General features: G+C 43.2%; 1 protein-coding gene across 4 annotated transcripts in view; it reads right to left on the bottom strand.

Moving 5' to 3' along the window:
• Nucleotides 1–1566: 1566 nt before the first annotated feature.
• KIF15 (kinesin family member 15) overlaps nt 1567–24869 on the bottom strand; it is an 83833-nt gene continuing 60530 nt past the window's right edge. Inside the window, exons 21-35 of one of the 4 annotated variants that reach the window (XM_043587194.1) lie at nt 23421–23571; nt 23127–23212; nt 22066–22135; nt 21590–21676; nt 20667–20771; nt 19611–19733; nt 14246–14392; nt 13354–13455; nt 12920–13084; nt 11071–11180; nt 8270–8342; nt 7761–7798; nt 2917–3082; nt 2558–2689; nt 1567–2216 (exon numbers count right to left, since the gene is read on the bottom strand). In XM_043587194.1, coding sequence (XP_043443129.1) covers nt 2154–2216; nt 2558–2689; nt 2917–3082; nt 7761–7798; nt 8270–8342; nt 11071–11180; nt 12920–13084; nt 13354–13455; nt 14246–14392; nt 19611–19733; nt 20667–20771; nt 21590–21676; nt 22066–22135; nt 23127–23212; nt 23421–23571 — 1618 coding nt within the window. In that variant the 3' untranslated portion in view covers nt 1567–2153. Of the gene's footprint in view, nt 2217–2557; nt 2690–2916; nt 3083–7677; nt 7705–7760; nt 7799–8269; nt 8343–11070; nt 11181–12919; nt 13085–13353; nt 13456–14245; nt 14393–19610; nt 19734–20666; nt 20772–21589; nt 21677–22065; nt 22136–23126; nt 23213–23420; nt 23572–24869 lie in introns of those variants that run through there. The other 3 variants (XM_043587192.1, XM_043587193.1, XR_006298321.1) reach the window with 3 other exon arrangements.

Below are 24869 nucleotides of genomic sequence, written 5' to 3'. Positions count from 1 at the left end.
GCTGCTGTCAATACCGCGAGCTAAGAGAAAGGCATGGAACCGATGCTCCCTCAGAGAGAACGGCCTTGCCACACCTTGATTTCGGGACTTCTAGCCTCCAGAAATTATGAATCAATTTGTTTTCAGCCACCCCCCCCCCCGCCTTTTGTAGTAATTTGTTCTAGCAGCCCCCAGACATTCCTATAGGTGAGTGAGTTGAGACCCAAGCCTCTTTAGTACCAGCTTCAATATTCCAACCCTTCTCCACCTTCAGGGCATTCTCAGTTTCTACTCTCTACCTTACACAGAATTTTATTATTCAGATTTTATTTTTAAGCAATCTCTTCACCCAGCGCGGGGCTTGAACTCACAGCCCCAAGGCCAAGAGTTGCATCCTCCATCAGCCGAGCCCGCCAGGTGCCCCCTGCATGAATTTTAATTCCTTTTCTGTTTCTGGCTCTCAAGGATTTACTATTACTCCTTGAGAATTCAACTAGGCACTAATTTTTTTTTAATGTTTTTATTTATTTTTGAGACCGAGAGAGACAGAGCATGAGCAGGGGAGGGGCAGAGAGAGAGGGAGACACAGAATCCGAAGCAGGCTCCAGGCTCTGAGTTGTCAGCACAGAGCCCGACACGGGGCTCGAACCCACAGACTGTGAGATCATGACCTGAGCTGAAGTCGGACGCTTAACCACCCAGGCGCCCCTAAGCATTAATTTTTTAAATTGTTTTTCCTTGGCTTTATTGAGGTATAATCTACAAACCATAAAATGAAACCATTTTGAATATAGTTTAATTTTTAGTAAACTTACAGAGCTATGCAATCATCACAACCAACCAAATCATTTCCCCCCTATCAAAAAGTTTCCTCCTGCCCATACGGTCACCGGCTCCCATCCCCAGCCAACAGCAACCGCGGGTTTGCCTTCTATCTCTATAATGTTGCCTTTTCTGGACCTTTCCCATAAATGGAATCATACAGTATTCAATCTTTTGGGTTTGTCTTCTTTCACTTTTTGAGGTTCCTTATGTTGTGGCATTTGTCAGTTTGCCTCTTTTTTATTGCTGAGTATCTTGTTCTATGTAACAAATGCTTAGTATCATTAGTCATTAGGAGAACGTTTACATGATGAGCCACTGCACCCCACCGGGATGGCTACAGTAAGAAACCTGACCAGAACAAGGGCTGAAGACATGGAGAAACTGAACGCCCTGCTGGTGGGAACATAGATGGTGCAACCAAATAGCACATCTGGAAAAGTAAACTGGCGTCTTAAAAAGCTAAACACAAACTTAGCGGCAATTCCACTCCTAGGTGTCTACTCAACAAATAGGAAACGTAAGTCACCACCCAGACTTCTATACAAATATTTATAGCCACATTATTCAGGGTAGCCCCAAACTGCCAACGGCTCAGATGTTCATCAAATGGTGAGTAAATACAATGTGGCCTATCCTTTCAATGAGATATTCACAACAAAAAGGAATGAAGTGCTAACACACAGAAGTTCCTGGGGGACAGCAGGCTTTGTTTGCTGTGTTCACTGACAACCAGTGCCAGGCAGAAGACGGACGCTCATTAAGTACAAGTTGAACGAACAAGCCTTTAATTCAGCTTTCCTAAGTGAACAATGTAAATCACTTTACGAAACTGTGTTTAAGGGATTTTATTACATTTTGAAAACTGGCCATATTTACAGTCATAAAAAAAATGCTCATGAGAATAAAGTAGGAATACAAAATAACCTATATTAAACAAGTTTGCCTTTCACACATGCTACGCGAACATGAACCTCATGGCAAGTCCTAAAACCACCACATATTGTTAGAGCTTCTGCTACAGGCCTCCGAGGAGAGTATGATAGCATCTCAGGAAGAAATGACCTGGCCAACACCCACTGCAAACCTTAGCTACAGGTTTTTATTTTAAAAAGGCAAAAGGTTTTCCCAGTATTTACAGTCGATTTAAAGCTCTGAAACGGGGTGGTAACTTCTAAGCCCACTGCCACAGGGTGTGTGTGGACGCAGAACTTGAATGTCAGCCCTGCTGCCCCACACGCAGGAATCATGCTCTTAATTCGGCTCTGTTAAATGCACAAGTGTAGGTCTTACTTTTGCAAGAAGAAAGCAAGCCTCCCAAGAGGTGATGCCTACGTAGTTGACCGAGATCCTTACGATTCATTTCTTTTCTTTTCTTTTAAAAGTACATTTTCAGCACGCAACTTTTCGGTCTCCTGGGGAACAACATTTTTTTTAAAAAAGGAAAAGAAGAAAAAAATTCAGGCTCGAAGGCTTACAGGAAGATATTCTTTGCATTCATTAAGTTTATATGTCAAATTAAGATGACAATTTTCAATTCGTAAACTACTAAATGTTAAACGAGAAGCTGATGTGTAAGAGTATGATAACGGATTGAATGATGCTTGGAAGTGACAATGACTGATTTTTTCTTTTTTTTAATTCTAAGTTCCCCCCCCCCCCCCCCGCAAAACCAGTTAAGTGATTCAACGATTAAACTTTAATTACACACTCATTCTAAAACCCGGCTTTCTTTAGAATAATTTCCAGAGCTTACCTCGGCGAGCCTGACGTTCTCCTTCTTCAGCCGCACCACGTACTGAATCTTCTGATGGAGGTTCTGGTGACCTACCAACTTTCCATTTTCCTCAGCAAGACTCTCCACCTGCTTCCTTAACATTTCCATCTCCTGCAGGCAGATCAATCCAGGGAGGGGAAAATGAACCGCTCTTAATTTTTCTCTTACAACAACATTATTTCGTGCCTTCCAAGAGCACAGGGCGTTAGAGGGCCCGGGTTCCCAGGTTTCATGGCCAGACATCTCCACGTGTGCTAGAGTGGCTCTGAACCACAGGACGTGTGGTCCTACACGTGTCCTAACTATATGCAAAAAAAAAAACCAACGCACAAACGCACCTGGAATATTCTCTCCTTTTCTTCGTACAACTCTTCCAGCTTTGATCTCAGTTGTTCCTTTTCTTGGAACGCTTTGGATTCCAAAGTTCTGGTCCGTGCAACTTCCTCAGCCATTCTAAGGCAGTCCATTTCTTTGTCCTGAAGGGCACTCTGGACTTCCTCTAGGCTGTAGCAACAAATATCACTTTGTGGTATTCCAAAGGAACACAATTACAACAGTATTCAAATTAGACATTTTTCACCCAAGCCCAGAATTTTGATTTGAAAGCGTCACAAATTATTCAGCCCTCCCCTACTGACAGCCTAGGGAGACAGCGAGGGCTGCAGATAGGCTTTGTTGTTGTTACTTTACCAAAGACTTTCATTTTGGAAAACTCCTCAAACTATTTCTCAAATAATGAAAATTTAAAAGGTAAACTTTTGGATTCAGCCCATCTGGAGCAAATGTAATTTAAGTATTATGACGGTCTGCATCATTTATTCAAGGCTCCATATATTAACCATTTTTTTTTTAATGTCTATGCATTTTTGAGAGACAGAGCACGAGCAGCGAAGGGGCAGAGAGACAGGGAGACACAGAATCTGAGCTGTCAGCACAGAGCCCAACACAGGGCTCGAACTCACGAACTGGAGATCATGACCAAGCTGAAGTCGGACGCTTAACTGACTGAGCCACCTAGGCGCCCCTATCTTAATCATTTCTGATTCCAAAAACTGGTTCTCAGACCATGGGACCTTCGTCATTTCTTCAAGGATGTGCTATTTAGAATTTATACACTTTTGAAAAGGAACATGAGGAACAAAGTTATCATGGAGTTCTATAGAATTTCACTGTTTTAATAAAATTGTGTGAATCCTAGAGGCTTCCCAAAAGAAACAAATACTTCTTATTGTATTTTTATGCATATGGAATACAAGGATTATTTAATGACATAATACTCAGAATTTAATATACCACTTAAGGCCAACTAATTTCAGGAGCAGTGTTTTTAGACTACACTCCATGAAACCTCAGAAGAATAGCAGGGGGCGGAGGGCACGGACCTTTCCCCCAGTTCACTTGGAGCTGTTCTCCATTTGTCTTGTGTATTTTGCTCCAGTTTGATGAAAAGGTTCTGAGGCATGGCAGACCCTTCTGCGTACCCAAGGGCCATTCCCTTACTTCCTTGCTTGTAAGAACTCACTTTATGTGGGGAAAAAGGAAAAAAAAAAAAAAAAAAAAGGAGAACCACACCGAGTTCCCAAGGGTTGGTAAAAAAAAAAAGTAACTGGTCTAAACTAAGCATGGATCTCTCCACCCCACTGCCAGGTACTGGTTTCCTCAGCTTGCTGGAAGTGTTAATTCTGTCCATGAAGCACAGGCTGATTCTTGGGAGCTACTAGGAGCTTTTCCCCGGACAAAAGAAAGCCCTTTTGAACCCACCTCACCATAAGCCGGGATCCTCTTGTTGATGACATCTGGGGCTATGGCAGCCATCTCGTGGCAAAGAGGCCACAAGCAAGGGTGCCAAAAGCAAAAGAATGGTAAGGGTATGGGTCCCTGATGACATTATTGAGTCAATGCACCTCCACACTGCTTGTGGTATGAAATGAAACATCTCGTGCCTACACCACTGTTAGCTGGGAATTGGTTTCCTTATAGCTTTTTAAAGGAGCCTCACATACACAAATAGATAATAACATTAGGGTAAAAATCACTGCTGTGGGTTGGGACCGATAAAACCGGGTGTGCCATTTTCCAGTGCGTGCTTCTCTCGCACACAGTATCTTCTAGAGACAATGTATCACTCGAGACTCTTGGCCACTAGATTATGAAGTGAGTCATGTGCCAACTTACACAGCTTTTATTCGTTTTGCTAGAAGGTCTAAAATGGGCATTACTTCGGGGCGCCTGGGTGGCGCAGTCGGTTAAGCGTCCGACTTCAGCCAGGTCACGATCTCGCGGTCCGTGAGTTCGAGCCCCGCGTCGGGCTCTGGGCTGATGGCTCAGAGCCTGGAGCCTGTTTCCGATTCTGTGTCTCCCTCTCTCTCTGCCCCTCCCCCGTTCATGCTCTGTCTCTCTCTGTCCCAAAAATAAATAAACGTTGAAAAAAAAAATTAAATAAAATGGGCATTACTTCTAAAATAGCCGTAATTCTACACACTATACAGCTGGATTCTCATAGATCCTGTAAGTGATCAGTATTTCTATCCTAGCTCCACAACAAACTGTCTGGGAGCCAGTCCCTGAACTGTATGTATGATCCAAGTATGAAACGAGCTCTGTTCCACATCTACACTCTTTGATGCTATAAAACACATGACTGGGTAACAAATCTTTCACAAGATAGCTAGTTTTTGTCAGCTGATCACTAAAAAGAATTTTTGATGACAGATTATATAATCTTTGATGTACTAACTTGGAGCTCAAATAATTAATTGTATGACAGGATTCTAACAAAATTTCTTCTGCTGTCATTTACTTACTATGTGAATAAGATTTCTCAGCACATATAGTTGTAAAAACAGAAAGTAGGAATAGAATTGATACTGAATATGGTCTCATTCCAGAATTAAGTATAACAGAAAAATGAGCTCATTGAAGCAAGAGCACTAAAATGAAATGCACTGGGATATGCATTTCCAGTGAAATTTTACCAGGTATACTAATTATTTATAAAAACTTATAATAAATTTAGGACATGGTGAGTAATAATTGTAATGAATACTCAATCCGGAAAAAAGACAGCACTAGACCCATACGAATAAAAAAACACTTACAAATTATTTCCCACTTATATAAATATTTTTGTTGCCAAGGGTACAAAAAATTTTCCAAACAATATGTTAAATTAGGATATAATTCTGTGTAGGTATGGAACGGAAACTCAGTCTGAAAGGAAAAGGAACAATGTACAATTTTAAGTTCGGGGACTTATTCCCGTGTTGCTAAATGGATAGAAAGTAGCAAGTCAGTTGGATACTTTTAAAAGAACACCACCTGAGCTTTATTTCTCTGGCCAGTTCAAGGTGAGACTTTTGATAGGGCAATGGCTGGAACAAAAATGGAGACATGTCAGAAGTGGGATTCGAGCCCACACCTCCATGTGGAGACCAGAAGCGCTGACCAGGAGAAGCAGGAGCTTGAGGCTGGTGCCTTAGACCGCTTGGCCATCCTGATGCCGAGATCTTTATTCCTAAATGGCACTATTTTCAGTATGAGGGAACTTCCATCCTTTCAATGAAAAATTTCAATGATTTCAATGAAATCAACTCAAAAATGTGCAAGAGGGTATACGGTGTTCCAAAAATCTCTTAAGAGGTATATACAAGTGAAAATGTTTGAGGACCTCTGTTCCAGATGAATATCTATTCAGGGTACACTATCTTTCTAATGTTTTACCATTTTATTTAACACCAACGAGTATACTTATTTTGAACTTGACAGAAAATACAGTATATCTTGTTCATCAAAAAAATGAAGCAATTTATGGGGCCCCTGGGTGGCTCAGTCGATTGAGCGTCCGACTCAGCTCAGGTCATGATCTTGTAGTTTGTGAGTTCAAGCCCCACATCAGGCTCACTGCTGTCAGCCTGTCAGTGCAGAGTCCACTTTGGATCCTCTGTCCCCCTCTCTCTGCCCCTCCCTCGCTTGCACTCTCCCCCGACAAAATAAATAATTAAGAAAAAAAAAAGAATGAGGCAGTTTATAAGATTACATAAATATGAAAACTGTATGAATAAACTAAAAATCCTGTTTACAGAACACATGTAAAGAGACCCAAAGTCAAGGCAAGAAGAAATCAAGAGTATTGATCTGTGGGTCTCAGGGGGCCTCAAGGTTTTATTTTTTAATTAAAAAAAAATTTTTTTTTAATGTTTATTCATTTTCGAGAGCGAGCAAGTGAGAGAGAGTAGGGGAGGGGCAGAGAGAGAGGGAGACACAGAATCCAAAGCAGGCTCCAGGCTCTGAGCTGTCAGCACAGAGCCCAACGTGGGGCTCAAACCCACGAACCACGAGATCATGACCTGAAGTCGGACATTTATTTATTTATTTATTTGTTTGTTAAAAAAAAATTTTTTTTTATGTTTATTTATTTTTGAGACAGAGAGAGAGACAGAGCATGAACGGGGGAGGGTCAGAGAGGGAGACACAGAATCTGAAACAGGCTCCAGGCTCTGAGCTGTCACCACAGAGCCTAGTGCGGGGCTCGAACTCACGGACTGTGAGATCATGGCCTGAGCCAAAGTCGGTAGCTTAACCAACTGAGCCACCCAGGCGCCCCGGGCCTCAAGGTTTTAAATCAGAGGAAACCAGATGGCGTGAAAGAGTAACCGGGTCAGTTATACTGTTCTCACCATCCACGAGGAGAAGATTCATCAACTACTCAAGAGAAACTAAGCCTTTCATGACACTTACTTCTTTTTTTTTTTTTTTATAATTTTTTTTTTTCAACGTTTTTTTATTTATTTTTGGGACAGAGAGAGACAGAGCATGAATGGGTGAGGGGCAGAGAGAGAGGAAGACACAGAATCGGAAACAGGCTCCAGGTTCCGAGCCATCAGCCCAGAGCCCGACGCGGGGCTCGAACTCCCGGACCGCGAGATCGTGACCCGGCTGAAGTCGGACGCTTAACCGACTGCGCCACCCAGGCGCCCCAACTTCTTTAAGAATTTGTTTGGAATGGCTTCATGTGAGGAGCCCCATTAGCAAGTGGTGTTTAGGAAAACATCTGCTGTGTCGTGTCCACATACTACTGCAGAAGGCAAGAAGTCACCTACCTTGTGGGTACAGGAAGTATTTCCTCCCTGAGAGAAGAAAGAGAAGACCAACAAGAACTTCAATTATGAAAGAGTGCACTTACTCTGCTTTCATTTTCAGCATCTCTTCAACTAATTTATTCTGTAATAAGATAAAAAAAAAAGATGGCTTAAGTTCTTACTGTTGCTAAGAAAAAGACTGAAAGTAAGCAGTTCATCTCCCTCATGATGATGAAATTAAACCAACACCTTTTTCTAATATCCCAACTGCGCACCCATAAAGGGAGTACATGTCTCTAAGACTTCATGAACTGTGCCCTGGGAGGCCTCACAAAGATGCCCAAAACTTACTTCTATTCTAAACGCAAAACTGTGTGCAGACAACCGAGCAGCAGACTAACTGTGGAAACACATGAAGACAAATTCGCTCTCGATTATCAGTGATGTCTAAAAACTGATGGTAAGTATCAATCTTAACAGCGGGAATACAGAAAAAACAAGTTTCAAAAGTAAAAATGGTTTCTAAAAAACATATAACCACAAATGCTAAGTATAAAAGCATTTCTTAGACAAGAAAAACAACTATTGTGTAAAAAAAAAAAAAAAATTGTACCTTAGCAAGTCTTTCTTTGATCATTTCTTCTTGTTCATTCTTCAGTTGTTGATGACCTGGATTATTCTGTTGGCTGCATAGATGAGAAAGGGAGGAAGGGGAAACACTGTTAAGCATATTCGAGTAGCAATTTCATATCTATTGTATGCAGCAATGCCAAATTCTGCAACGAAAAGCTAACTCTGGTGATTAGGCCAAGTTAGCACAGTTCACGATGTGACTGATATATGGGGATGAAATAAGGCACCTCCCATGAATTCAGGATGCCCCTCATAAAAAATGAGGTGAACAGAGCAGGGAATCTAATCAAGGCTTGGCTGAAAGTCAAGTAGAAATTTAGCCAAGAATGGTATCTTATGAGGCTCAAATGTGAGCAAAAGGGGCTGAGAGATGGGTGGTCCAGAAGTCTGGTGATCAGCTGGGAGGGGGCATCTCTGGGTATGGGGAGGGTACCTTGGGCCGGCCTGGCACATGGAGCCCCAACACTCCATCTGCTTGGATTTCATGGTCAGCTGGCAATTTTCTGATGACACTCTGGCATCCCATGTATGCTGACACCAGGAAGGGGATTCCCTGAGCACCAGACATAAATCTCTGGACGGAAAAGGAATGCTCCTCTATATAAAGAAAATTACATTCTGGACGATGCATCAGTATCATGTGAATTTGATTAATGTGAGTTCATTCCCTGTAAGCTTGACCAGGGCAGGATCATAAATTGAGTGTCTGTGGGCAGCTCCTGGACCAGGGGGACATCCCCCAAGGAGAAGCTGCCTGAATGCCACAGGCTCCTCTAGAAATATTTCTCACTGATGAGGAAAAGATCGTTTCTTGAAAGAAAGCAGAAGCTCCAGTAGTTTCTTTCAATTAATGAATCTAGCAGCCTAGACAGAAATGGTAATGAGACCTCAGTGAGGAAAACGCCCGGAAGCATTAGGGAAGTGTTTTCTATGCTCTACTCTAAAAGTGGGTAAACTTTTTCCTGTCCGGGGCCAGACAAAATGTTCTAGGCTTTGGGAGCTGTGGGGTCTCTGACACAACTATTCCACGTGGCTGCTGTAATGCAAAAGGAGCCACAGCAGTATTGAAATGAAACAGCGTGACTATGATCCAATAAAACTGTCTTTACCAAACGCGCTGTGGGCTGGCTCCGACCCCAGAGTCAGTTTTCTCCCACTCTAATCTTTCAGGAAGGAGGTTCTGTATGGCTCCTCATAAGGGACATGTGGCTATGAAATAAAGGTTTTTTTTGTTTTGTTTTGTTTTGTTTTTTTAACATTTATTTATTTGAGAGACAGAGAGAGAGCATGAGCATGTGAGGGGCAGAAATAGGAGGAGACACTGAATCTGAAGCAGGCTCCAGGCTCTGAGCTGTTAGCACAGAGCCCGACGTGGGGCTCGAACTCACAAACTGCGAGATCGTGACCTGAGCCGAAGTTGGACGCTTAACCGACTGAGCCACCCAGGCGCCCCGAAATAAAGTATTTTTTACCTGTGATTTTATAAATGGGCTAGGAACATTCTATCTTCCATGTTCAAACTAGCTCTTGATAAAAGACAATGTACCAAGTACAATGTTCTTCTTTATTGGGGGCGGGGGGAGGGGTTGGTGAGGAGCATGTGGCCAGGCTGCGGACGACCTGCATTGGAATCACCTGGAAAGGGAAGTGAAATCCCCGGGAGGGGCGCTACTAAAACGAGCATGTCCGATGCTCACTGAAACCTGAAGCATTTAGGAAAGGACTGTCAGCACAGCCACCACTACCGTCTTCCAGTATCTGTTGTCTTCGTTAGGTGTCGGACAGAGCATCTCAGGCCCACTTCCGGGCAGGGAAGGGGAACTGCAGGAGGGGAGAGTGTCTGCCCGAGACCTGCTGGCAGCAGCAGGAACAGCAGGCACCCCTAATCTGGGAAGCTGAATTCAGTAAGGGCCTTCATCCCAAATGGAGACCTCTCTCTGCTTCACTTCAACTTGCTATACGATTTTCCTGGCCACCCTCATCTCTAAGCCCTCACTCGGAAAAGTTCACAGAAGGGCAGGATCATAATTCCGTCTTGTATACCTACTATCTGCCATTTATTGACTGACTCCCTTCTGCCAACCACTGTAACCGGCACTTTATACATGTTATTTTTGGTGTTTAAAACACCTTGTGAGAGAGCTATCATTTTCCTCATTTGATGGCTAAGGAAACTAAGTCACTAGAAGTCAAAAACTGTGCCCAAAGTCACAGGACTTTCAAGTGTCAGCGATAGGACAAAGCCTAGCTGCCTGGGACATACTGCCCTGTCACTAGCAAATACAACTAGAAAGTGCCTTGGCTAAAGGCAAACCACCTGCACAGAGGTACCCAAACCCAAGGGAATGCTCCTCAGTAAAGCTCCTTCCTGCGCAGGAGCATTCCCTGGACCATGAGTCACGAAGCCAAAGAAACTGGTAGGAAATCCTCCCTTTTTCTGCTGGCCCTCTTGAACCTTCTCTGTTGCTTCCCCACCCCAACCCCCTTTTCTTAAAATAGAAGTAGACACTTTGGTTCAAATTTTTCACAGGTTTCAAATTCCTTTCAATAGCTCTACAACAATGCAAAGGTTAACAGAGTAGGTGACATCATGAAGGCCTATTCTCCCACTCAAAAAAGCGACCCCCTCATCAGACCTGACTCCAAAGCAACTGACAGAGCACCCCCTGGACTGAGGGTGAACGCTGCGCATGCCGTGAAACCAATTTCAACCGCTTTCTAACTAACTGTACACGGGCAGGCCAAGATTTAGCCCACAGAGTTCTGGTGGCTCTTTCTCACCTCTTGTGCTTTTCCCTTTCAAGATCATCCAGCTGACTTTGCAGGAGCCAGTTCCTTTCTCTTAGCTGCTCAGCTTCCAGGCGGAGGTTTTCCATTTCACACAACTGCTCCTAAGAAGACAGCAAATCATGTCTTTTTAGAAGACACATTGTAGTAGGTGTTATTTTGCTCCCCAAGGCCACAAATGAGACACATATTCATCTTTTTAGCCCCTTCCTATGCACAGAACACTGCACTGGGTGTCGCTGGATAACAAGTAGACCACGACAAGCTTTTGGGGATTTTCATACCCACAGGGTGTTAAACATAGTCTCTTATCAATAGCACACAATTCATTAAAATGCCTTTATGAAAAATGACGGCCAAAAGTCCATACTTTGATAAATGTTCTATTTGATTCTATTTAATAAATTCTAATTAAAAACAAAACTGATATAGGGAATAGAGTCAGTAATACTGTAAAAACGTTGTATGGTGACAGGTGGTAACTACACTTGCGGTGAGCACAGCATAATGGATGGAACCATGTTGTACACAGTGTGCAACTGATGTGCCACAGCCATTGCTCAAAATCCCCAAGTGAGCTCTAATTTGAAAATCACGGGCATAACCATCCAGAAGAAATAAATGCTTGTCTGCAAGGGGTGTCCTTTTCCATTTACTTCTCCTTGTCCATTGTCCGATTTCTTTTAAGCTGACCCAATTTCCTCTGAGTACTAAAATCATGCCAATCTGGGTAACAGCCACATTCCTCAGCAGATTGAGAGCTGCCCTAATTAAAAAGGCAAGGAGTGATCCCCTCCACGAGGAACGAAGCTTGAGAGACTATCTTTGCATACTTCACATCACTTGGTTACAGGAAGCTAATTCTGTTCCTGAACAAAACCTCGCTCCAGCGCCAAGGCCTCACAGCCTAAATGCGATCTTCTGTGAAGCATCCTATCTACTCCACCCACACCCGTCCACACCTCCACACCACACACCTCCCTCCCCTTGATACTCCTCGAAACACACCCTCCCTGTGCAGAATCACCATAACCCCAAGTCCCTGAGTAAAAAAAAATAAAACAGAAGTTTAAAGGAATGGCAAACAAGAGAAGATTATTAACTACCTGAGACAAAAGCGAATCTCTAGAATATACAGAGAATGCCTACAAATTGTTAAGGGAAAGTCCAATGATAGCAAGACGGGCGAAGGATATAGGTCAGAGAAACAAAACGTGCTCCATCTTACTCTTTTTTCTTTTTAAGTTTTTTTTAATGTTTATTTATTTTTGAGACAGAGAGAGACAGAGCACGAACAGGGGAGGGTCAGAGAGAGAGAGAGACGCAGAGTCCAAAGCACGCTCCAGGCTCCCAGCTGTGAGCACAGAGCCCGACGTGGGGCTTGAACTCACTGACTGTGAGAGCACGACCTGAGCTGAAGTCGGACGCTCAACCAACTGAGCCACCCAGGTGCCCCTCCATCTTATTCTTAATGAGAAAAATACAAATTTATAACTGTAGCAAGACAGCGTATTTAGCTATGAAACTGGCAAGGATGTAAGTCAGGCGGCACTGTGATCAGAGCAGCTGGCACAGCCTGTGTTTGACACCATCGTAGAAACAGGGAGGTGACGGCTGCAAACTTGGTTATATGGAAATGGGGCTACCGTGAGAGCCTCCAGGGACCGTCAGCCAGGTAGTCTGCAGTCGGTGGGGAGAGGGAGTCTTTTCTGCCTGCCCTTTATTTAGTTCTGTGCCTGTTGAATTTTGTACCCTCAGTAACCATGAAAGATACTGTTTCTTTTGTTGATTTTGGATACTGTTTATTTTAAAAGATTTTTTTTGAAAAAGACGACCCAGTTACCTTCATTCTGAGGATTTCAGCATTTTTGACTTCTCGGTCTTCGTTTAGCTTTGTGACAAGGTGTTGCAAAGAAACCTTAGACGCTCTTCCGTCTTCTATCTCTTGTTCTTGGGTTTCTAGGAGTTTTGCCAAGTGTGTTTGAAAGTGAGGTGGTGTTCTAGGGCTCTAAAATAAAATTAAATTCCATCCAAACACCTGATTAAGTGATATTTTATAAAGATTTCATTTCAAACGAAAACACTTAGCTATTCAGCCTGTCATTCTAATTCCTGTGCAGGTGAAACAAATAAAACACCAGTACCTTTTTATCAAGTAAAGAGCAGAAAAGGTACTGGCGAAAATCTCTTTCTATAAAAACACAAAGCTACAATCTTAGTAATGTCCACACTTGCAATCCCTCACGAAACCGTTCCATGTCCCCAGAGCACAGGTACCTGGGGATGCTCGGCAGCAGAATCCATTACGTGTTCGAGCTGTCTCATTTTGAAGTTATATTCATTCTTTTTCTGTTCTACTTCCTCTTTCTTCTGGTTTAGCTGAGATAATCGAACAGATGAAGGTGGCAAGTTAGAACTGGGCACATGGTCCGGTTAGAACAGACAAATTTCCCAAGGTGTGAGGATACAGACTTTTCACATTATTTTCTCAGGCTTTCATTAAATACTGCTTGAAAAGCAGTAAGGTGTTAAAACCAACCCAAACCACAGCAATGCTCACAGTCAGTAGCTGTCGACCCTGCGGCTGCCGCTCACATCCGTAAATGCTGGTTGCTGCTACAACCCTCCCCTCTCCCTCTCTCCCACAGACTTATTTACACTTTTTTTAAAAAACATTTTTAATGTTTACTTATTTTGAGAGGAAAAGACAGCATGAGCGGAGGAAGGGCAGAGAGAGAGAGGGAGAGGGAGAATCTGAAGCAGGCTCCACACTCAGCACGGAATCCAATGCGGAGCTCAATCTAACACTCGTGAGATCATGACCTGAACCAAAATCAAGAGTCGGACGCTTAACTGACAGAGCTACCTGGGTGCTCCTAAAAACAACTTTTTAAAGCTTCGCTGGTAATCAAAGGGTCGTTTGAGGAAAATAAAATGTAAAACAGCAGCCAAAAGGAGGATACAAGTCAGCCATAACCTTGCCCCAGAGGTTAGAACTTGCTGGCGCGTTGTCAGGGGGCCGAGGGTGGGCAGAGAGGCAGCCGAGCAAGTCAGAACACACGTGAGCAACCAAGTTGTTCAGAGCCCGCAGCGCAGCCTGACCACCTAAGTGCCCTGTTGGCCCACCTTGCTGTATACAGAGAGAATGAGCCGCGGCACTGGACCTCACCTCGTGCTGAAGTTCTTGGATCAGGGCCTCCTTCTTGGCCATCTCCTCCTGGGCAGACTGCAGCAGCTCTGAGTGCTTCTTCGAGGCCTCAGTGAGCTTGTTCAGTTGCTCGGTGGCATGGGCCAGGTCCTCACAGAGCATATCCCTCTGTCGGGATGATCCCCGCAAAGAAAGATTGCTTTCATAATTGTATACTCCACTAAGGATTTGCAAATCACTGGTATGTGCAAATTGCAAAAGGTTAAAAAGTCTTAAATAAGAACTTTTAACTTTTTTTTTTTTGCTTATGTGCTAATCCAGTCCAAAGCAAACAAGCAGTTAATATTATTTATTTATTTATTTATTTATTTATTTATTTATGACATTTACTCATTTTTTGAGAGACAAAGAGAGACAGTACAAGAGGGAGAAGGACAGAGAGAAAGGGAGACACAGAATCCAAAGCAGGCTCCAGGCTCTGAGCTGTCAGCACAGAGCCCGACGTGGGGCTCGAACCCGTGAGCAGTGAGATCATGACCTGAGCCAAAGTCGGACGCTTACCTGACTGAGCCACCCAGTCACCCCATTTAAGAACAGGTCTAAAGAGAAGCATTACACGAAATTCATACAGGTATCCCAATTGGGGTTTCAGTGCATTCCACCCTTTCGTTTAACACTGAACATTTCCTCTGACCCCCCAGGATCTCAAAGCTGATCGATCACTCTTTCCGTATGAGGACTCCAGAAACAGGTCCCTAGCTTACCTGCTATCTGACCAATTGACTCTAGTCCTTTATACATTAGAAGGTAAATAGCTATAAAGATGGGTACCCCTCAGCCAGTTGGGGAGGGGTTGGGCAGTCACCAGGTAGTGATACATTGTCATAGGCCATCAGAGTTTCAGAGGAGTAGCTTGATGGAAAGTGGCAGAGAGAATTAGAAGTCCTGTGGGTTGCGTACATAATTCCTGTGTACACAACATGTAATCGCTATCAAGGTAGAGCAGAATCTGCTTACTCTAACTTTCCAAATGTGCATGTATATATGTACGTATACATATTTATATCACTATAAATATGTTAACATGTATAACACTGCATATAACAGGTATATGTGATATACATTAATATGTGTATCACCTAAAAAAATGTATGTACATATATAAATGATATGATATAAAAGAATGTGGAAAATGTTTGTAATACGTCAGGCAAAAATGCACACACACACACATACTTGATGTATCACAAACACTTTTCCACATATTCATTCTTTTATCACATAATTTTTCATTGGGCGGGCTTGAGTTCATCTTAAGTATGCACCACAATTTAGCCCATCACTGAATACTTTGGCTGATTTGAATTTTTCACTATCATAATGCACTATATTCTCATACCTAGATTCTTTCTTTTTTAAAAATTATTATTTTTTTAAATTTTTAACATTTATTCATTTTTTTAATTTTTTTTAACGTTTATTTATTTTTGAGACAGAGAGAGACAGAGCATGAATGGGGGAGGTTCAGAGAGAGGGAGACACAGAATCCGAAACAGGCTCCAGGTTCTGAGCTGTCAGCACAGAGCCCGACACGCAGCTCGAACTCACGGACCGTGAGATCATGACCTGAGCTGAGGTCGGCCGCTTAACCAACTGAGCCACCCAGGCACCCCTAAAAATTATTTTTTAACACTTATTTATATTTGAGAGAGAGAGAGAGAGAGCGTGAGCAGGGGAGGAGCAGAGAGAGAGGGAGACACAGAATCCGAAGCAGGTTCCAGGCTCCAAGCTGTCAGCACAGAGCCTGGCGGGCTCGAACTCATGAACCGTGAGATCATGACCTGAGCAGAAGCCAGATGCTTAACCAACTGAGCCACCCAGGCACCTCCCTACTGGATTATTTCTTTAGGCTAATTTCTAAAAAGTGCAAACTCGAAGCATATGCAAAAAAATTAAGGCTGTGTATTACTAGACCACCTCCCCAAAGGCTGAACTTAAACTTCATCACAAGTGTCAGTAATCACCCTTCTCTGCATATCTTAATATTTACTAGCTGTAAGATCAAACAGTAGCTTTGTGCTTAATTTCACATTTCTTTTAGCAAGGTTTCTAGGCCACTATCTTCTTCCTGGGGGAGCTGCTCATGCACCTTCCTGTATCCATTCACCACCAGGGTGTGTCTGTCCTTTCTTGAGTATTCTGACCTAAAAGCTCTTCTATGGATTAAGGCAAGGACCCCTTTGTCATTAGTTGTAAATACTTTAGCTGAGGAAGCCAGGTGACTAGTAAAAGGGGGAACGTGAAGTGACTGTGGGATGATTCCCCTCGAATCTAAGATACTTCAATATGCACTGTCACACATTTTTTAAGAGAAGAACAAGAAAGACACAGGAGACAAAGGGAGTAAGGAAGAGCCTGGAGGTGAATTGTACTGAGCTCCCATTATTAGCCACTCCCACTCAAATAGCCAGGCTTCCCTCCACACTTGGGCAACAGGCAGTGTGGAACTGAAGATTTAGTCCCCATTTTATACTTGTACAAGACCTTAGGGTGTGACTTTTGTGTGCTACTTTCCACTTTTTTTGTTTTAACGTTTATTTATTTATTTTGAGAGGAGTGGGGGGACGGACGGAGAGAGAGAAGGAGAGAGAGAATCTGAAGCAGGCTCTGCACTGTTAGCGTGGAGCCCAACGTGGGGCTTGATCTCACAAACTGTGAGATCATGACCTGAGCCAAGATCAAGAGTCAGATGCTTAACTGACTGAGCCACCCAGGCACCCCTAAATTTCTTTTTTTTTTTTTAATTGAAGTACAGTTGACACTGTGTACGTACAGTTGACACTGTGTACAAACTTTCCAACTCACCTCCTAAAAATACTGCCAGCTCCCACAGACTGAGCAACTCACAAGCTGCCAGTCAGTTCCTAAGCCCTTTCCATGTGTCACCTCATTTCACCTCCTCTTAGGGACTAGGCGGCAGTGTTATCTCTGCTCCAGAGACGTGACGAATGAGGCAGAGACAAGTGTAACTTTCACAGCGTCACACAGCCAGGACTCAGACTCCACAGCAGCCAGCTCCGTAGCCTGTGCCCTAACAGCTTATTACTCTTGTCTTGTGCTCCTGTGGCCTGGACCGTCTTGTCTATTTTCATCTCCTTGCACTGCAGGTGTGTTAGCTTCGAGTCCTTTCTGGCATACAGGAGGCTAGAAATACAGACTCCTGGGTAAATCTGCCTTGGAGATCTATCCCCACAGGTTCTAAAGCTCAAAACTAGCACATACACCGTGTGTTTCACCAACTTTCCCCAGGCCGCTATTTCTCCATCTCAGACGTACAAGGAACCGCCTTCGGTCACTGTGGCTAGAGCCCTCGGCACCCACTCTGCTTGCTGTTGCCACGGCACACGTCCTGCGGACCCCACAACTGCCTGCTGAACTTCTAAAGCACTGCTCAGTTCTATCTTGCCAACATTCCCACCACCACTTCTGGGCTCTGGCCTTTTCGCCTTTGGCCTGGGCTTGAAGTCTATGCAGCCGACACTCTTGGAGACGCTCCGTGACACAGACTCCATCCGTCTCCACCTCAGCTCTCCCCCCACAGCCGGACAGGCCCCACCAACACCCACAGCCCCCTCCCTAGCGAAGCCTTGTACAAATACTATCTCCTTTGGGAAGTGCTCTGCGATTTTGGCACAGTCACTCCCCTCCTCCCTTTCCTGTGCTCCCAGATCCTTTGTTAGATCAAGATACGTTTAATTCTTAAAGTAGATAGCATATTTTGACGTAAGTAACAGTGTTTCAATCATTCTTCCAGGCAAGGACAAATGGTAGGTGGGTTCAATAAATATTTGTTGTTTCTTTCATGGATAGCATAGTTTAGCAAGAAAGCTTTACTTCTAAAGCAACCACAGAGTAGTATATATGGTGGGTTACCATTTGTGTGAGAAAAAGAAAACTAAATATATATGGCATTTGCCTAAAATGTCTCTGGAAGTAGGGCATCTGGGTGGCTCAGTTGGTTAAGCGGCCAACTTCGGCTCAGGTCATGATCTCATGATTCACGGGTTCGAGCCCCACATCGGGTTCTCTGCTGTGAGCGCTGAGCCTGCTTCAGATCCCCTGTCCCCCTACCTCTCCCTCCCCCATTCACACTCGCTGTCTCAAAAATAAACATTTATTTTAAAAAAAAATCTCTGGAAGGATACATGACAGAATATCTACTGCTTTATGTAATTTGAATTTTGAGCCATGTGACAGTACTGCTTGCTTGCTTGTTTATTTACTTACTTATTGAGAGAAAGAGAGCGAGAGAGAGAGAGAGAGAGAGAGAGAGAGAGCGTGCACACGTGGAGGGGAGGGGCGGAGAAAGAGGGAGAGAGAATCTTAAGCAGGCTCCACGCCCAACGCAGAGCCTGACTTGCAGAGCCTGACTCGGGGCTCAATCTCACCACCCTGGGATCATGATCTGAGCCAAGATGGAGAGTTGGCCGCTCTACTGACTGAGCCGCCCAGGCGTCCCAGTACTGCTTCATTTAAAAATAGACACATTTATACCAACAACGAAAAATTAAAACCCACTTTAGCTAAAACCTACCTCAGCTGGTTTAACCTGTTAACCAGATCTTTCTTTGCTCCCTGCTGCTACCACTCCACCAAGTAAACGCAGTGGCCAATCTGCTCCCCTTTGGGAAGAGGGTCAGTTACAGGAACTTACCAGTGTAAGGGTTAAATTGTAGTGTAGGGCTAAAGCTTAGCTTGAAAAATAACAGCTTTGTGTTGACACTGAAGGTTAACAGATAACAGCCTTGCTTTGCTCTGGTAAACTACGCCTCATACCCTTGTAAATTAGGCTTCACCAATTAAGGAAACAAAAGTTCAAAGAAAAGAGCGTCAGAGGCAGGGTCAACGAGATCCACTGGTTGCAACTTCGAGGCAGAAAGTCTAAAATAAACACCTCATTAGGCAACTGTTTCTAACTCTGTTCCCAGGTAATGATAAAACGATGTGATCGGTTATAAAAACTCTGTACCCCAGCTGTTCAGGCCGCACTCTTATGAAGAGTGTTGGTCCCGGTTGGTCGGCCTTGCCTCTCATTGTAATAAACTTTGTTGTGACTGTCACTGGTGCCCGTAGCATTCTGTTTCAGGAGTCGTGTGGATGCAACACCAGGTGTTAGCACAAATGAATGCATATCAACTGGATAAAGTATAACAATTTTAGTGTTATCTATTACTGGCCTAACTACCCTATGGGAAAATGGCTCTAATTATGACTTGTCCCTTTAAAAAGCCCTCTATTTCTTCATTAATAACCTCCACACACACATACACATACAAACATTGACATGGAAAAAGGCAAAAAAGAGTCAGGATGTGTTAACATGTACCTCTATGTCCTCAGAGAGTATTCTCAGTCTAAGGGCTTCTTTCAGGTCCAGAATCTCCACTTCCTGTTTCTTAATCAACACTTTGCTCTCTTCCTTGTCAGCCAAAGCAGAGTTGTGTTTGCACTGCAGAAAGAAAGTTGTAAGAGCTGTCTGCTTTCCTGTGCTTATTTTTTCACTAAAATAACAAGAAGGAGTCTGAGCTCCGAGGTGATGATGAGACTAACACAAATAGTTCAATAACTACTTATTGGACAAACGAATGGAAGAATAAGTGCATGAATGGTGAAGAGAAGTCAAAAAGTCCCACAGGGAGCAGTGAAATACCACTCAGGTTTTCTTACTGTTTTTTGGTCATCTCTGCCCCTAACAATGGGGCTCAAACTCCCGACCCAGAGACCAAGAGTCGCACTCTTCACCGACTGAGCCAGCTGGGCGCCCCATATTAATTATTATCACACCTTTATCAAGAAACTGCCTTCGGCAACAAACGTGAGAACAGCAACCTCCCTTTGTAGCAGAGGAATGACCAACGTGGGCAAAAAACTTCACCTTGACCCGAGGTGAGGAGGAAGCACCCACATTCAACTTAGATATGTGCGCGCATGAGGGGGAAAGTAGTTACTCGGAGAAAATACTCACTTGAGGAAACCAGAAAGTCCAATAATGGAAAAACTCACTCGCTATACAAGGAATGTCTCTGAACTTAACCAAAATGTGTCACTGTTTTTCCTCAAAGCAACGAAAGAACACCACATACCCTTAACTATCACAGATTACAACCGGCCTGCTTCTGATCAGCAATTCCCAATCGGTGCACACAGAGCACTGAACCCAGGCCAGGACGATCAGAGCAGGGCGGCAGCGGGCACCGCCTCACAGGGGTCAGCATATTAAAAGCTCTGTAAGTTCTGCGAATCCAGAAACCTGTTGAGGCTTTGACTAGGATTTCCAAACCGATTTGACCACAGCAATCCTTTTGTTCTGGTGTAGCATTTGTCAAACTCTTGAAGAATCTGGGGGAGTGCTCAAATGTATCTTGTCGGTTACAGAACTTACACTGATGTCCTTCAGTTCTTGCTTCAGGGTGTCTATGGTTTCTGTTTTTTCACACACCGATGTTCTCAGCTCCTGGATCTGGCTCATGAGGTCAGCTACAACTTCCTGATGAGGAGAGAAACAATGTCTTCACACCCAATGACATTAAGGAGGAGACCATTACTGAGGTAAACAACAGTTTACCTCTCCGAAAGACAACAGGAGAAGTCCATTTTGTTTTAGCAAAATACGTCACATTATATTATTATCAGTTTGTATATTAATGGCCTTACTCTATTTGATTTAATAATTTGCTTTGGTTTTTCTGAATGAATTATAGGTAGGCATATAAGAAATTTATACCTAATTTGATACTTGGACATGCATATTTCATTTACTATCCTAATTAAAGACAACACACCAGAAATCTGACAGTTTGTATCATGGGACTCAGAGTCAACCAGAAAGGCTCACACTAATAGCAGCCTAGTAAAGAGGGGCAGGATGGGTTTTAGAAACAGTGCCACCAGCGGGCCACCTGGGTGGCTCAGTTGGTTAAGCATCCGTCTCTTGATTGCAGCTCATGTCATGATCTCATGGTTGCTGGGATCAAGCATGCTTAAGATTCTCTCTCTCCCTCTCCCTCTACCCCCACCCCAAAATAAAAAAATATATAAAAAAATAATAAAAATAGAAACAGTGCCATCAGAAGTTGTAGAACAGTTTCCTCTTGAAGTTACATGGAGAAATAATAATAATAATAATAATAATAATAATAATAATAATAGTAGAAGATCCCCTTCTCTGCCAACCTTGGAAGACAAACAAGGCCTAAGTGTCTACAGGAATGCCAGCTACCAGTCACCCTGCGGGCAGGGGACGGGAACATTAAAGCCTCACTTATGAAGAAAATAAAGAGGGATTCGGCTTCAACCTCTACCAACCTTGTCAGCATCTCTAGACTTTTCCAGAGAACGAATTACTTTTTCGGTAGCATATAAACTTTCTTCCAGTTTCTGTACTTTTGCCATCTATGGGGAAAAATAACTATTTTTAGAAAAAGAATTAAATTCCAAAGCCAACCACATACACATATAGGGGGGGAAAAAAAAGAAGTTGAAATCTCCTTTTCATATTGTATGGTGCTCATCAGGTAACACTTGAAAAGGAGAAGCTGGGTTAAAAGGCATTGATTCTGTGGGTTTCCACGGGGGGCCACCAACAAAGTATGATTATAGCCTTCCAAGGAGTTAGAAAAACAAGAGTTCAAAAATAATACAACCAACCAAAAAGCCCATCTATTTTTACTACCTATTTTCGACACCTGAGAGCTGAAACCTTGTTCATAATGCACCTCTCCAGACACCGGACCGGGAGTTACAGACCTCAAAGGCTAGAATTAAGAGCACAGATCACTCACCTGCTGCTCGCATTTGGCTATCTCTTTCTGTTTCTCCTGGTGCACAACCTCAAGAACTTCTAATATTTCTCTGAAAGAAAAGAATGATCTTTTTTAACTCATGACTTCATCCAATGGAAACAGGAAGCGGGTGCATTTGTACAGAAGAGATTCCGTGAACGGCAACGGAACTTTGTTTGGCACACGCTTGGCATCAGGCATTGTGTTCCAGCAGGAGTCAAGATCTGAACCCGTTTCTTCAACAAACCAAAGAGAACCTGTTTTGTGCTACGGGTTTCTCTTTCTTTGGAGCACTCAGGACTTGCTGACATAAGCATGTGTTTATTACCTATCTCTCTGTGCTAGAATGTGAAACTCACGGGGATGGATATTTTGTTCACTGTCTTACCTCTAAATAAATGTTCTGGCACTTACCAGAATAGTGCCGGGCTTGTTGGATATCACCTAGTGTTTGAACAACTAAATGGTTAACTGTTTCCCAGCTAAGATGTATGCCCACCAGGTGTAGTTACCTCCGTATCCCCAGGCCTAGAAGAGAAGCCGAGTCATACTAAAAACTCTACAGGTATCTGCTGAATAAACAAATACTTCCTCTTGCTACAGTAATGATCATCCTGCTGGCTGAGGCCAAGAGACTGACAGAGATCACCAAGGAAAAGAACTTGGAGAGACAGGCAAGAAGGACAATGGCATTCCATATTAAAGGACCAAGAGAAAAACAGAGCAGCCAGAAAAAGAATAGTAGAGACAGAAATAAAAATCAGTCCCCACCTTCCAGTTATAAAAATACCGAGATTTATTTATAGAAGGACCAGAGTTCTGATCACCATCAACTGCTATTCATTTCAAAAGTAATGTAGCTACTTCCTGAATGCTTTTGAAAAATTAAGTTTCTCTACATAGCCTCTTATACAAAAGAATCGGATATTCATTTTGGAATGTTTTAAAAAAATAACCTTACAGGGCATCAGCAATAAAAAAAACCCCAAACAACTCAAGATAAAGAATGTGATAGTAAATGATACTCTAGTCAACTAATGAAAAAGATAAATAGCACTCACTTAGAACTGTTTTCTTTATCTTCTTCAAATTGTAATAATAATTTGTTATTGCGTTCTTTTTCTGCCTCAAAAAGCTCCACCAAATTCTAAAAGACAATGTCATATTAGATTTTAAGAAATTGTTACTAGCAATGCACAGTCAACAAACACATCAAGTACCTTCTATGTTGGCAGGCACGAGGGGCCAGTACAGAAGTTAGGAAGAGGTCAATAAACAGGCCTTGCCCTGTGCTCCAGGGAACAATCACACATTCAGGACAAATTCATCAATAACCAATACCTTTCTTAACTTACATTCAGATCAGATTTCAGAGTTTCATTTTCATTTTTGCAGTTTTGGAGGTTTTTTGAAAGTTGGTCAATTTCAAACTTCATTACTTCTTGTAAGTTGTCATAGGAATCCTGTAGGCAGGCTTTGCTCTCAAGAAGCTTTTCCTTTTCTAATCTTTATCAGGAAAACATTTTTACAATGGTCAATATAAACATCAAATGTAGTTCTGCGAGTTCAATTACCGGCAGTTCCACTGCTCCTGTCTACAGACCGTGCCCAACTTACAGAAGCCTTGACTGACGTGACCGTGTGTGGGATGCCCACGATGCACAAACATGTAACACACAATGGACCACAGAGCAGTGTGACGGGGCCGGAGGAGACAGGGTGGGCATGTTAGCTTGAGCCATATACCTCCTCATTCTGCCTCCCATGGTCTCAACCAGACATGCTTAACTCGTGGGCAGTTTTGAGTCGTGGATTCATTTTAGGGAGTTCCAGACCTAACCCTTCCTTACGTAAGCTAGGAAATGGCCGTTCACTTAGTTCTGTTGACACCTCACCTCTATTCATTCATCACACATCCTCTCAATTCTAGGAAGATTCTAAGATGGCAAACGTGGCTTTGGTTTGAGCAAGAGAGCAACTCCCCCAGAAAGAACCATTTCTTAATTCACGTGATTATTGTTTCCCGCTTCTTAGGCTCTCATCCTCTCGTTCTGCGCTGCACCTGCTGTGACAGGCCCAAACATCCAGGGCTCGGCCAAGAACTAGTGAACAACGAACCTGACTCTGCACCATCCAAAAGAGATGTCCCAGCTTGTAAACTGATTAGGCAGGGATTCATCTGCTTTACTTGCTGAAAGCAGAGCAGAAGTGGCACATTACAAAGTGGTACAGGGGTGTCTGGGTGGCTCAGTCGGTTAAGCGTCCGACTCTTGATTTCGGCTCAGGTCATGGTCGGTTTGTGGGTTTGAACCCTGCATTGGGCTCTGTGCTGAGAGCGTGGAGCCTGCTTGGGATTCGCTCTCCCTCTCTGCCCTTCCCCTGCTCATGTGTGCTCTCTCTCAAAACAAATAAACTTACAAAAAACCCAAAAAACAAAACCAAAGTGGTATAAATCAATTGCTAAAGAGAGGCATACAGACAACAGACCAGAGGAGAGATGTGTGTATTTATGATACAAACTGTGTATAGAAAGCAGCCAAATGATTCAAGGAACACATAGCGGTATTGGGCTATTTCACGCAGGGGCCTTCTCACCACCTGTGGGGCCATGGAGTATAAGCAGCCCAAAGAGTGATACACTCGGTTTGAGCAAGAGAGTTAAACCTGAGACACTGAGAAAAATTATATCAAATTTAAAAAGCAAAGAAGTACTCGCTATTTTTAAGACAGAATTTAAGTACATAGTCAAATATAGTGGATTCTTAATATTTTAGATCTGGTTCAAATGACTTATAAACATGAGG

Source organism: Prionailurus bengalensis, chromosome A2, assembly GCF_016509475.1.
Source record: "Prionailurus bengalensis isolate Pbe53 chromosome A2, Fcat_Pben_1.1_paternal_pri, whole genome shotgun sequence".
NCBI classification, from domain to species: Eukaryota; Metazoa; Chordata; class Mammalia; order Carnivora; family Felidae; genus Prionailurus; species Prionailurus bengalensis.
The sequence above is the reverse complement of the archived record's forward strand: the minus strand, read 5'-3'. Positions and strand labels throughout refer to the sequence as shown.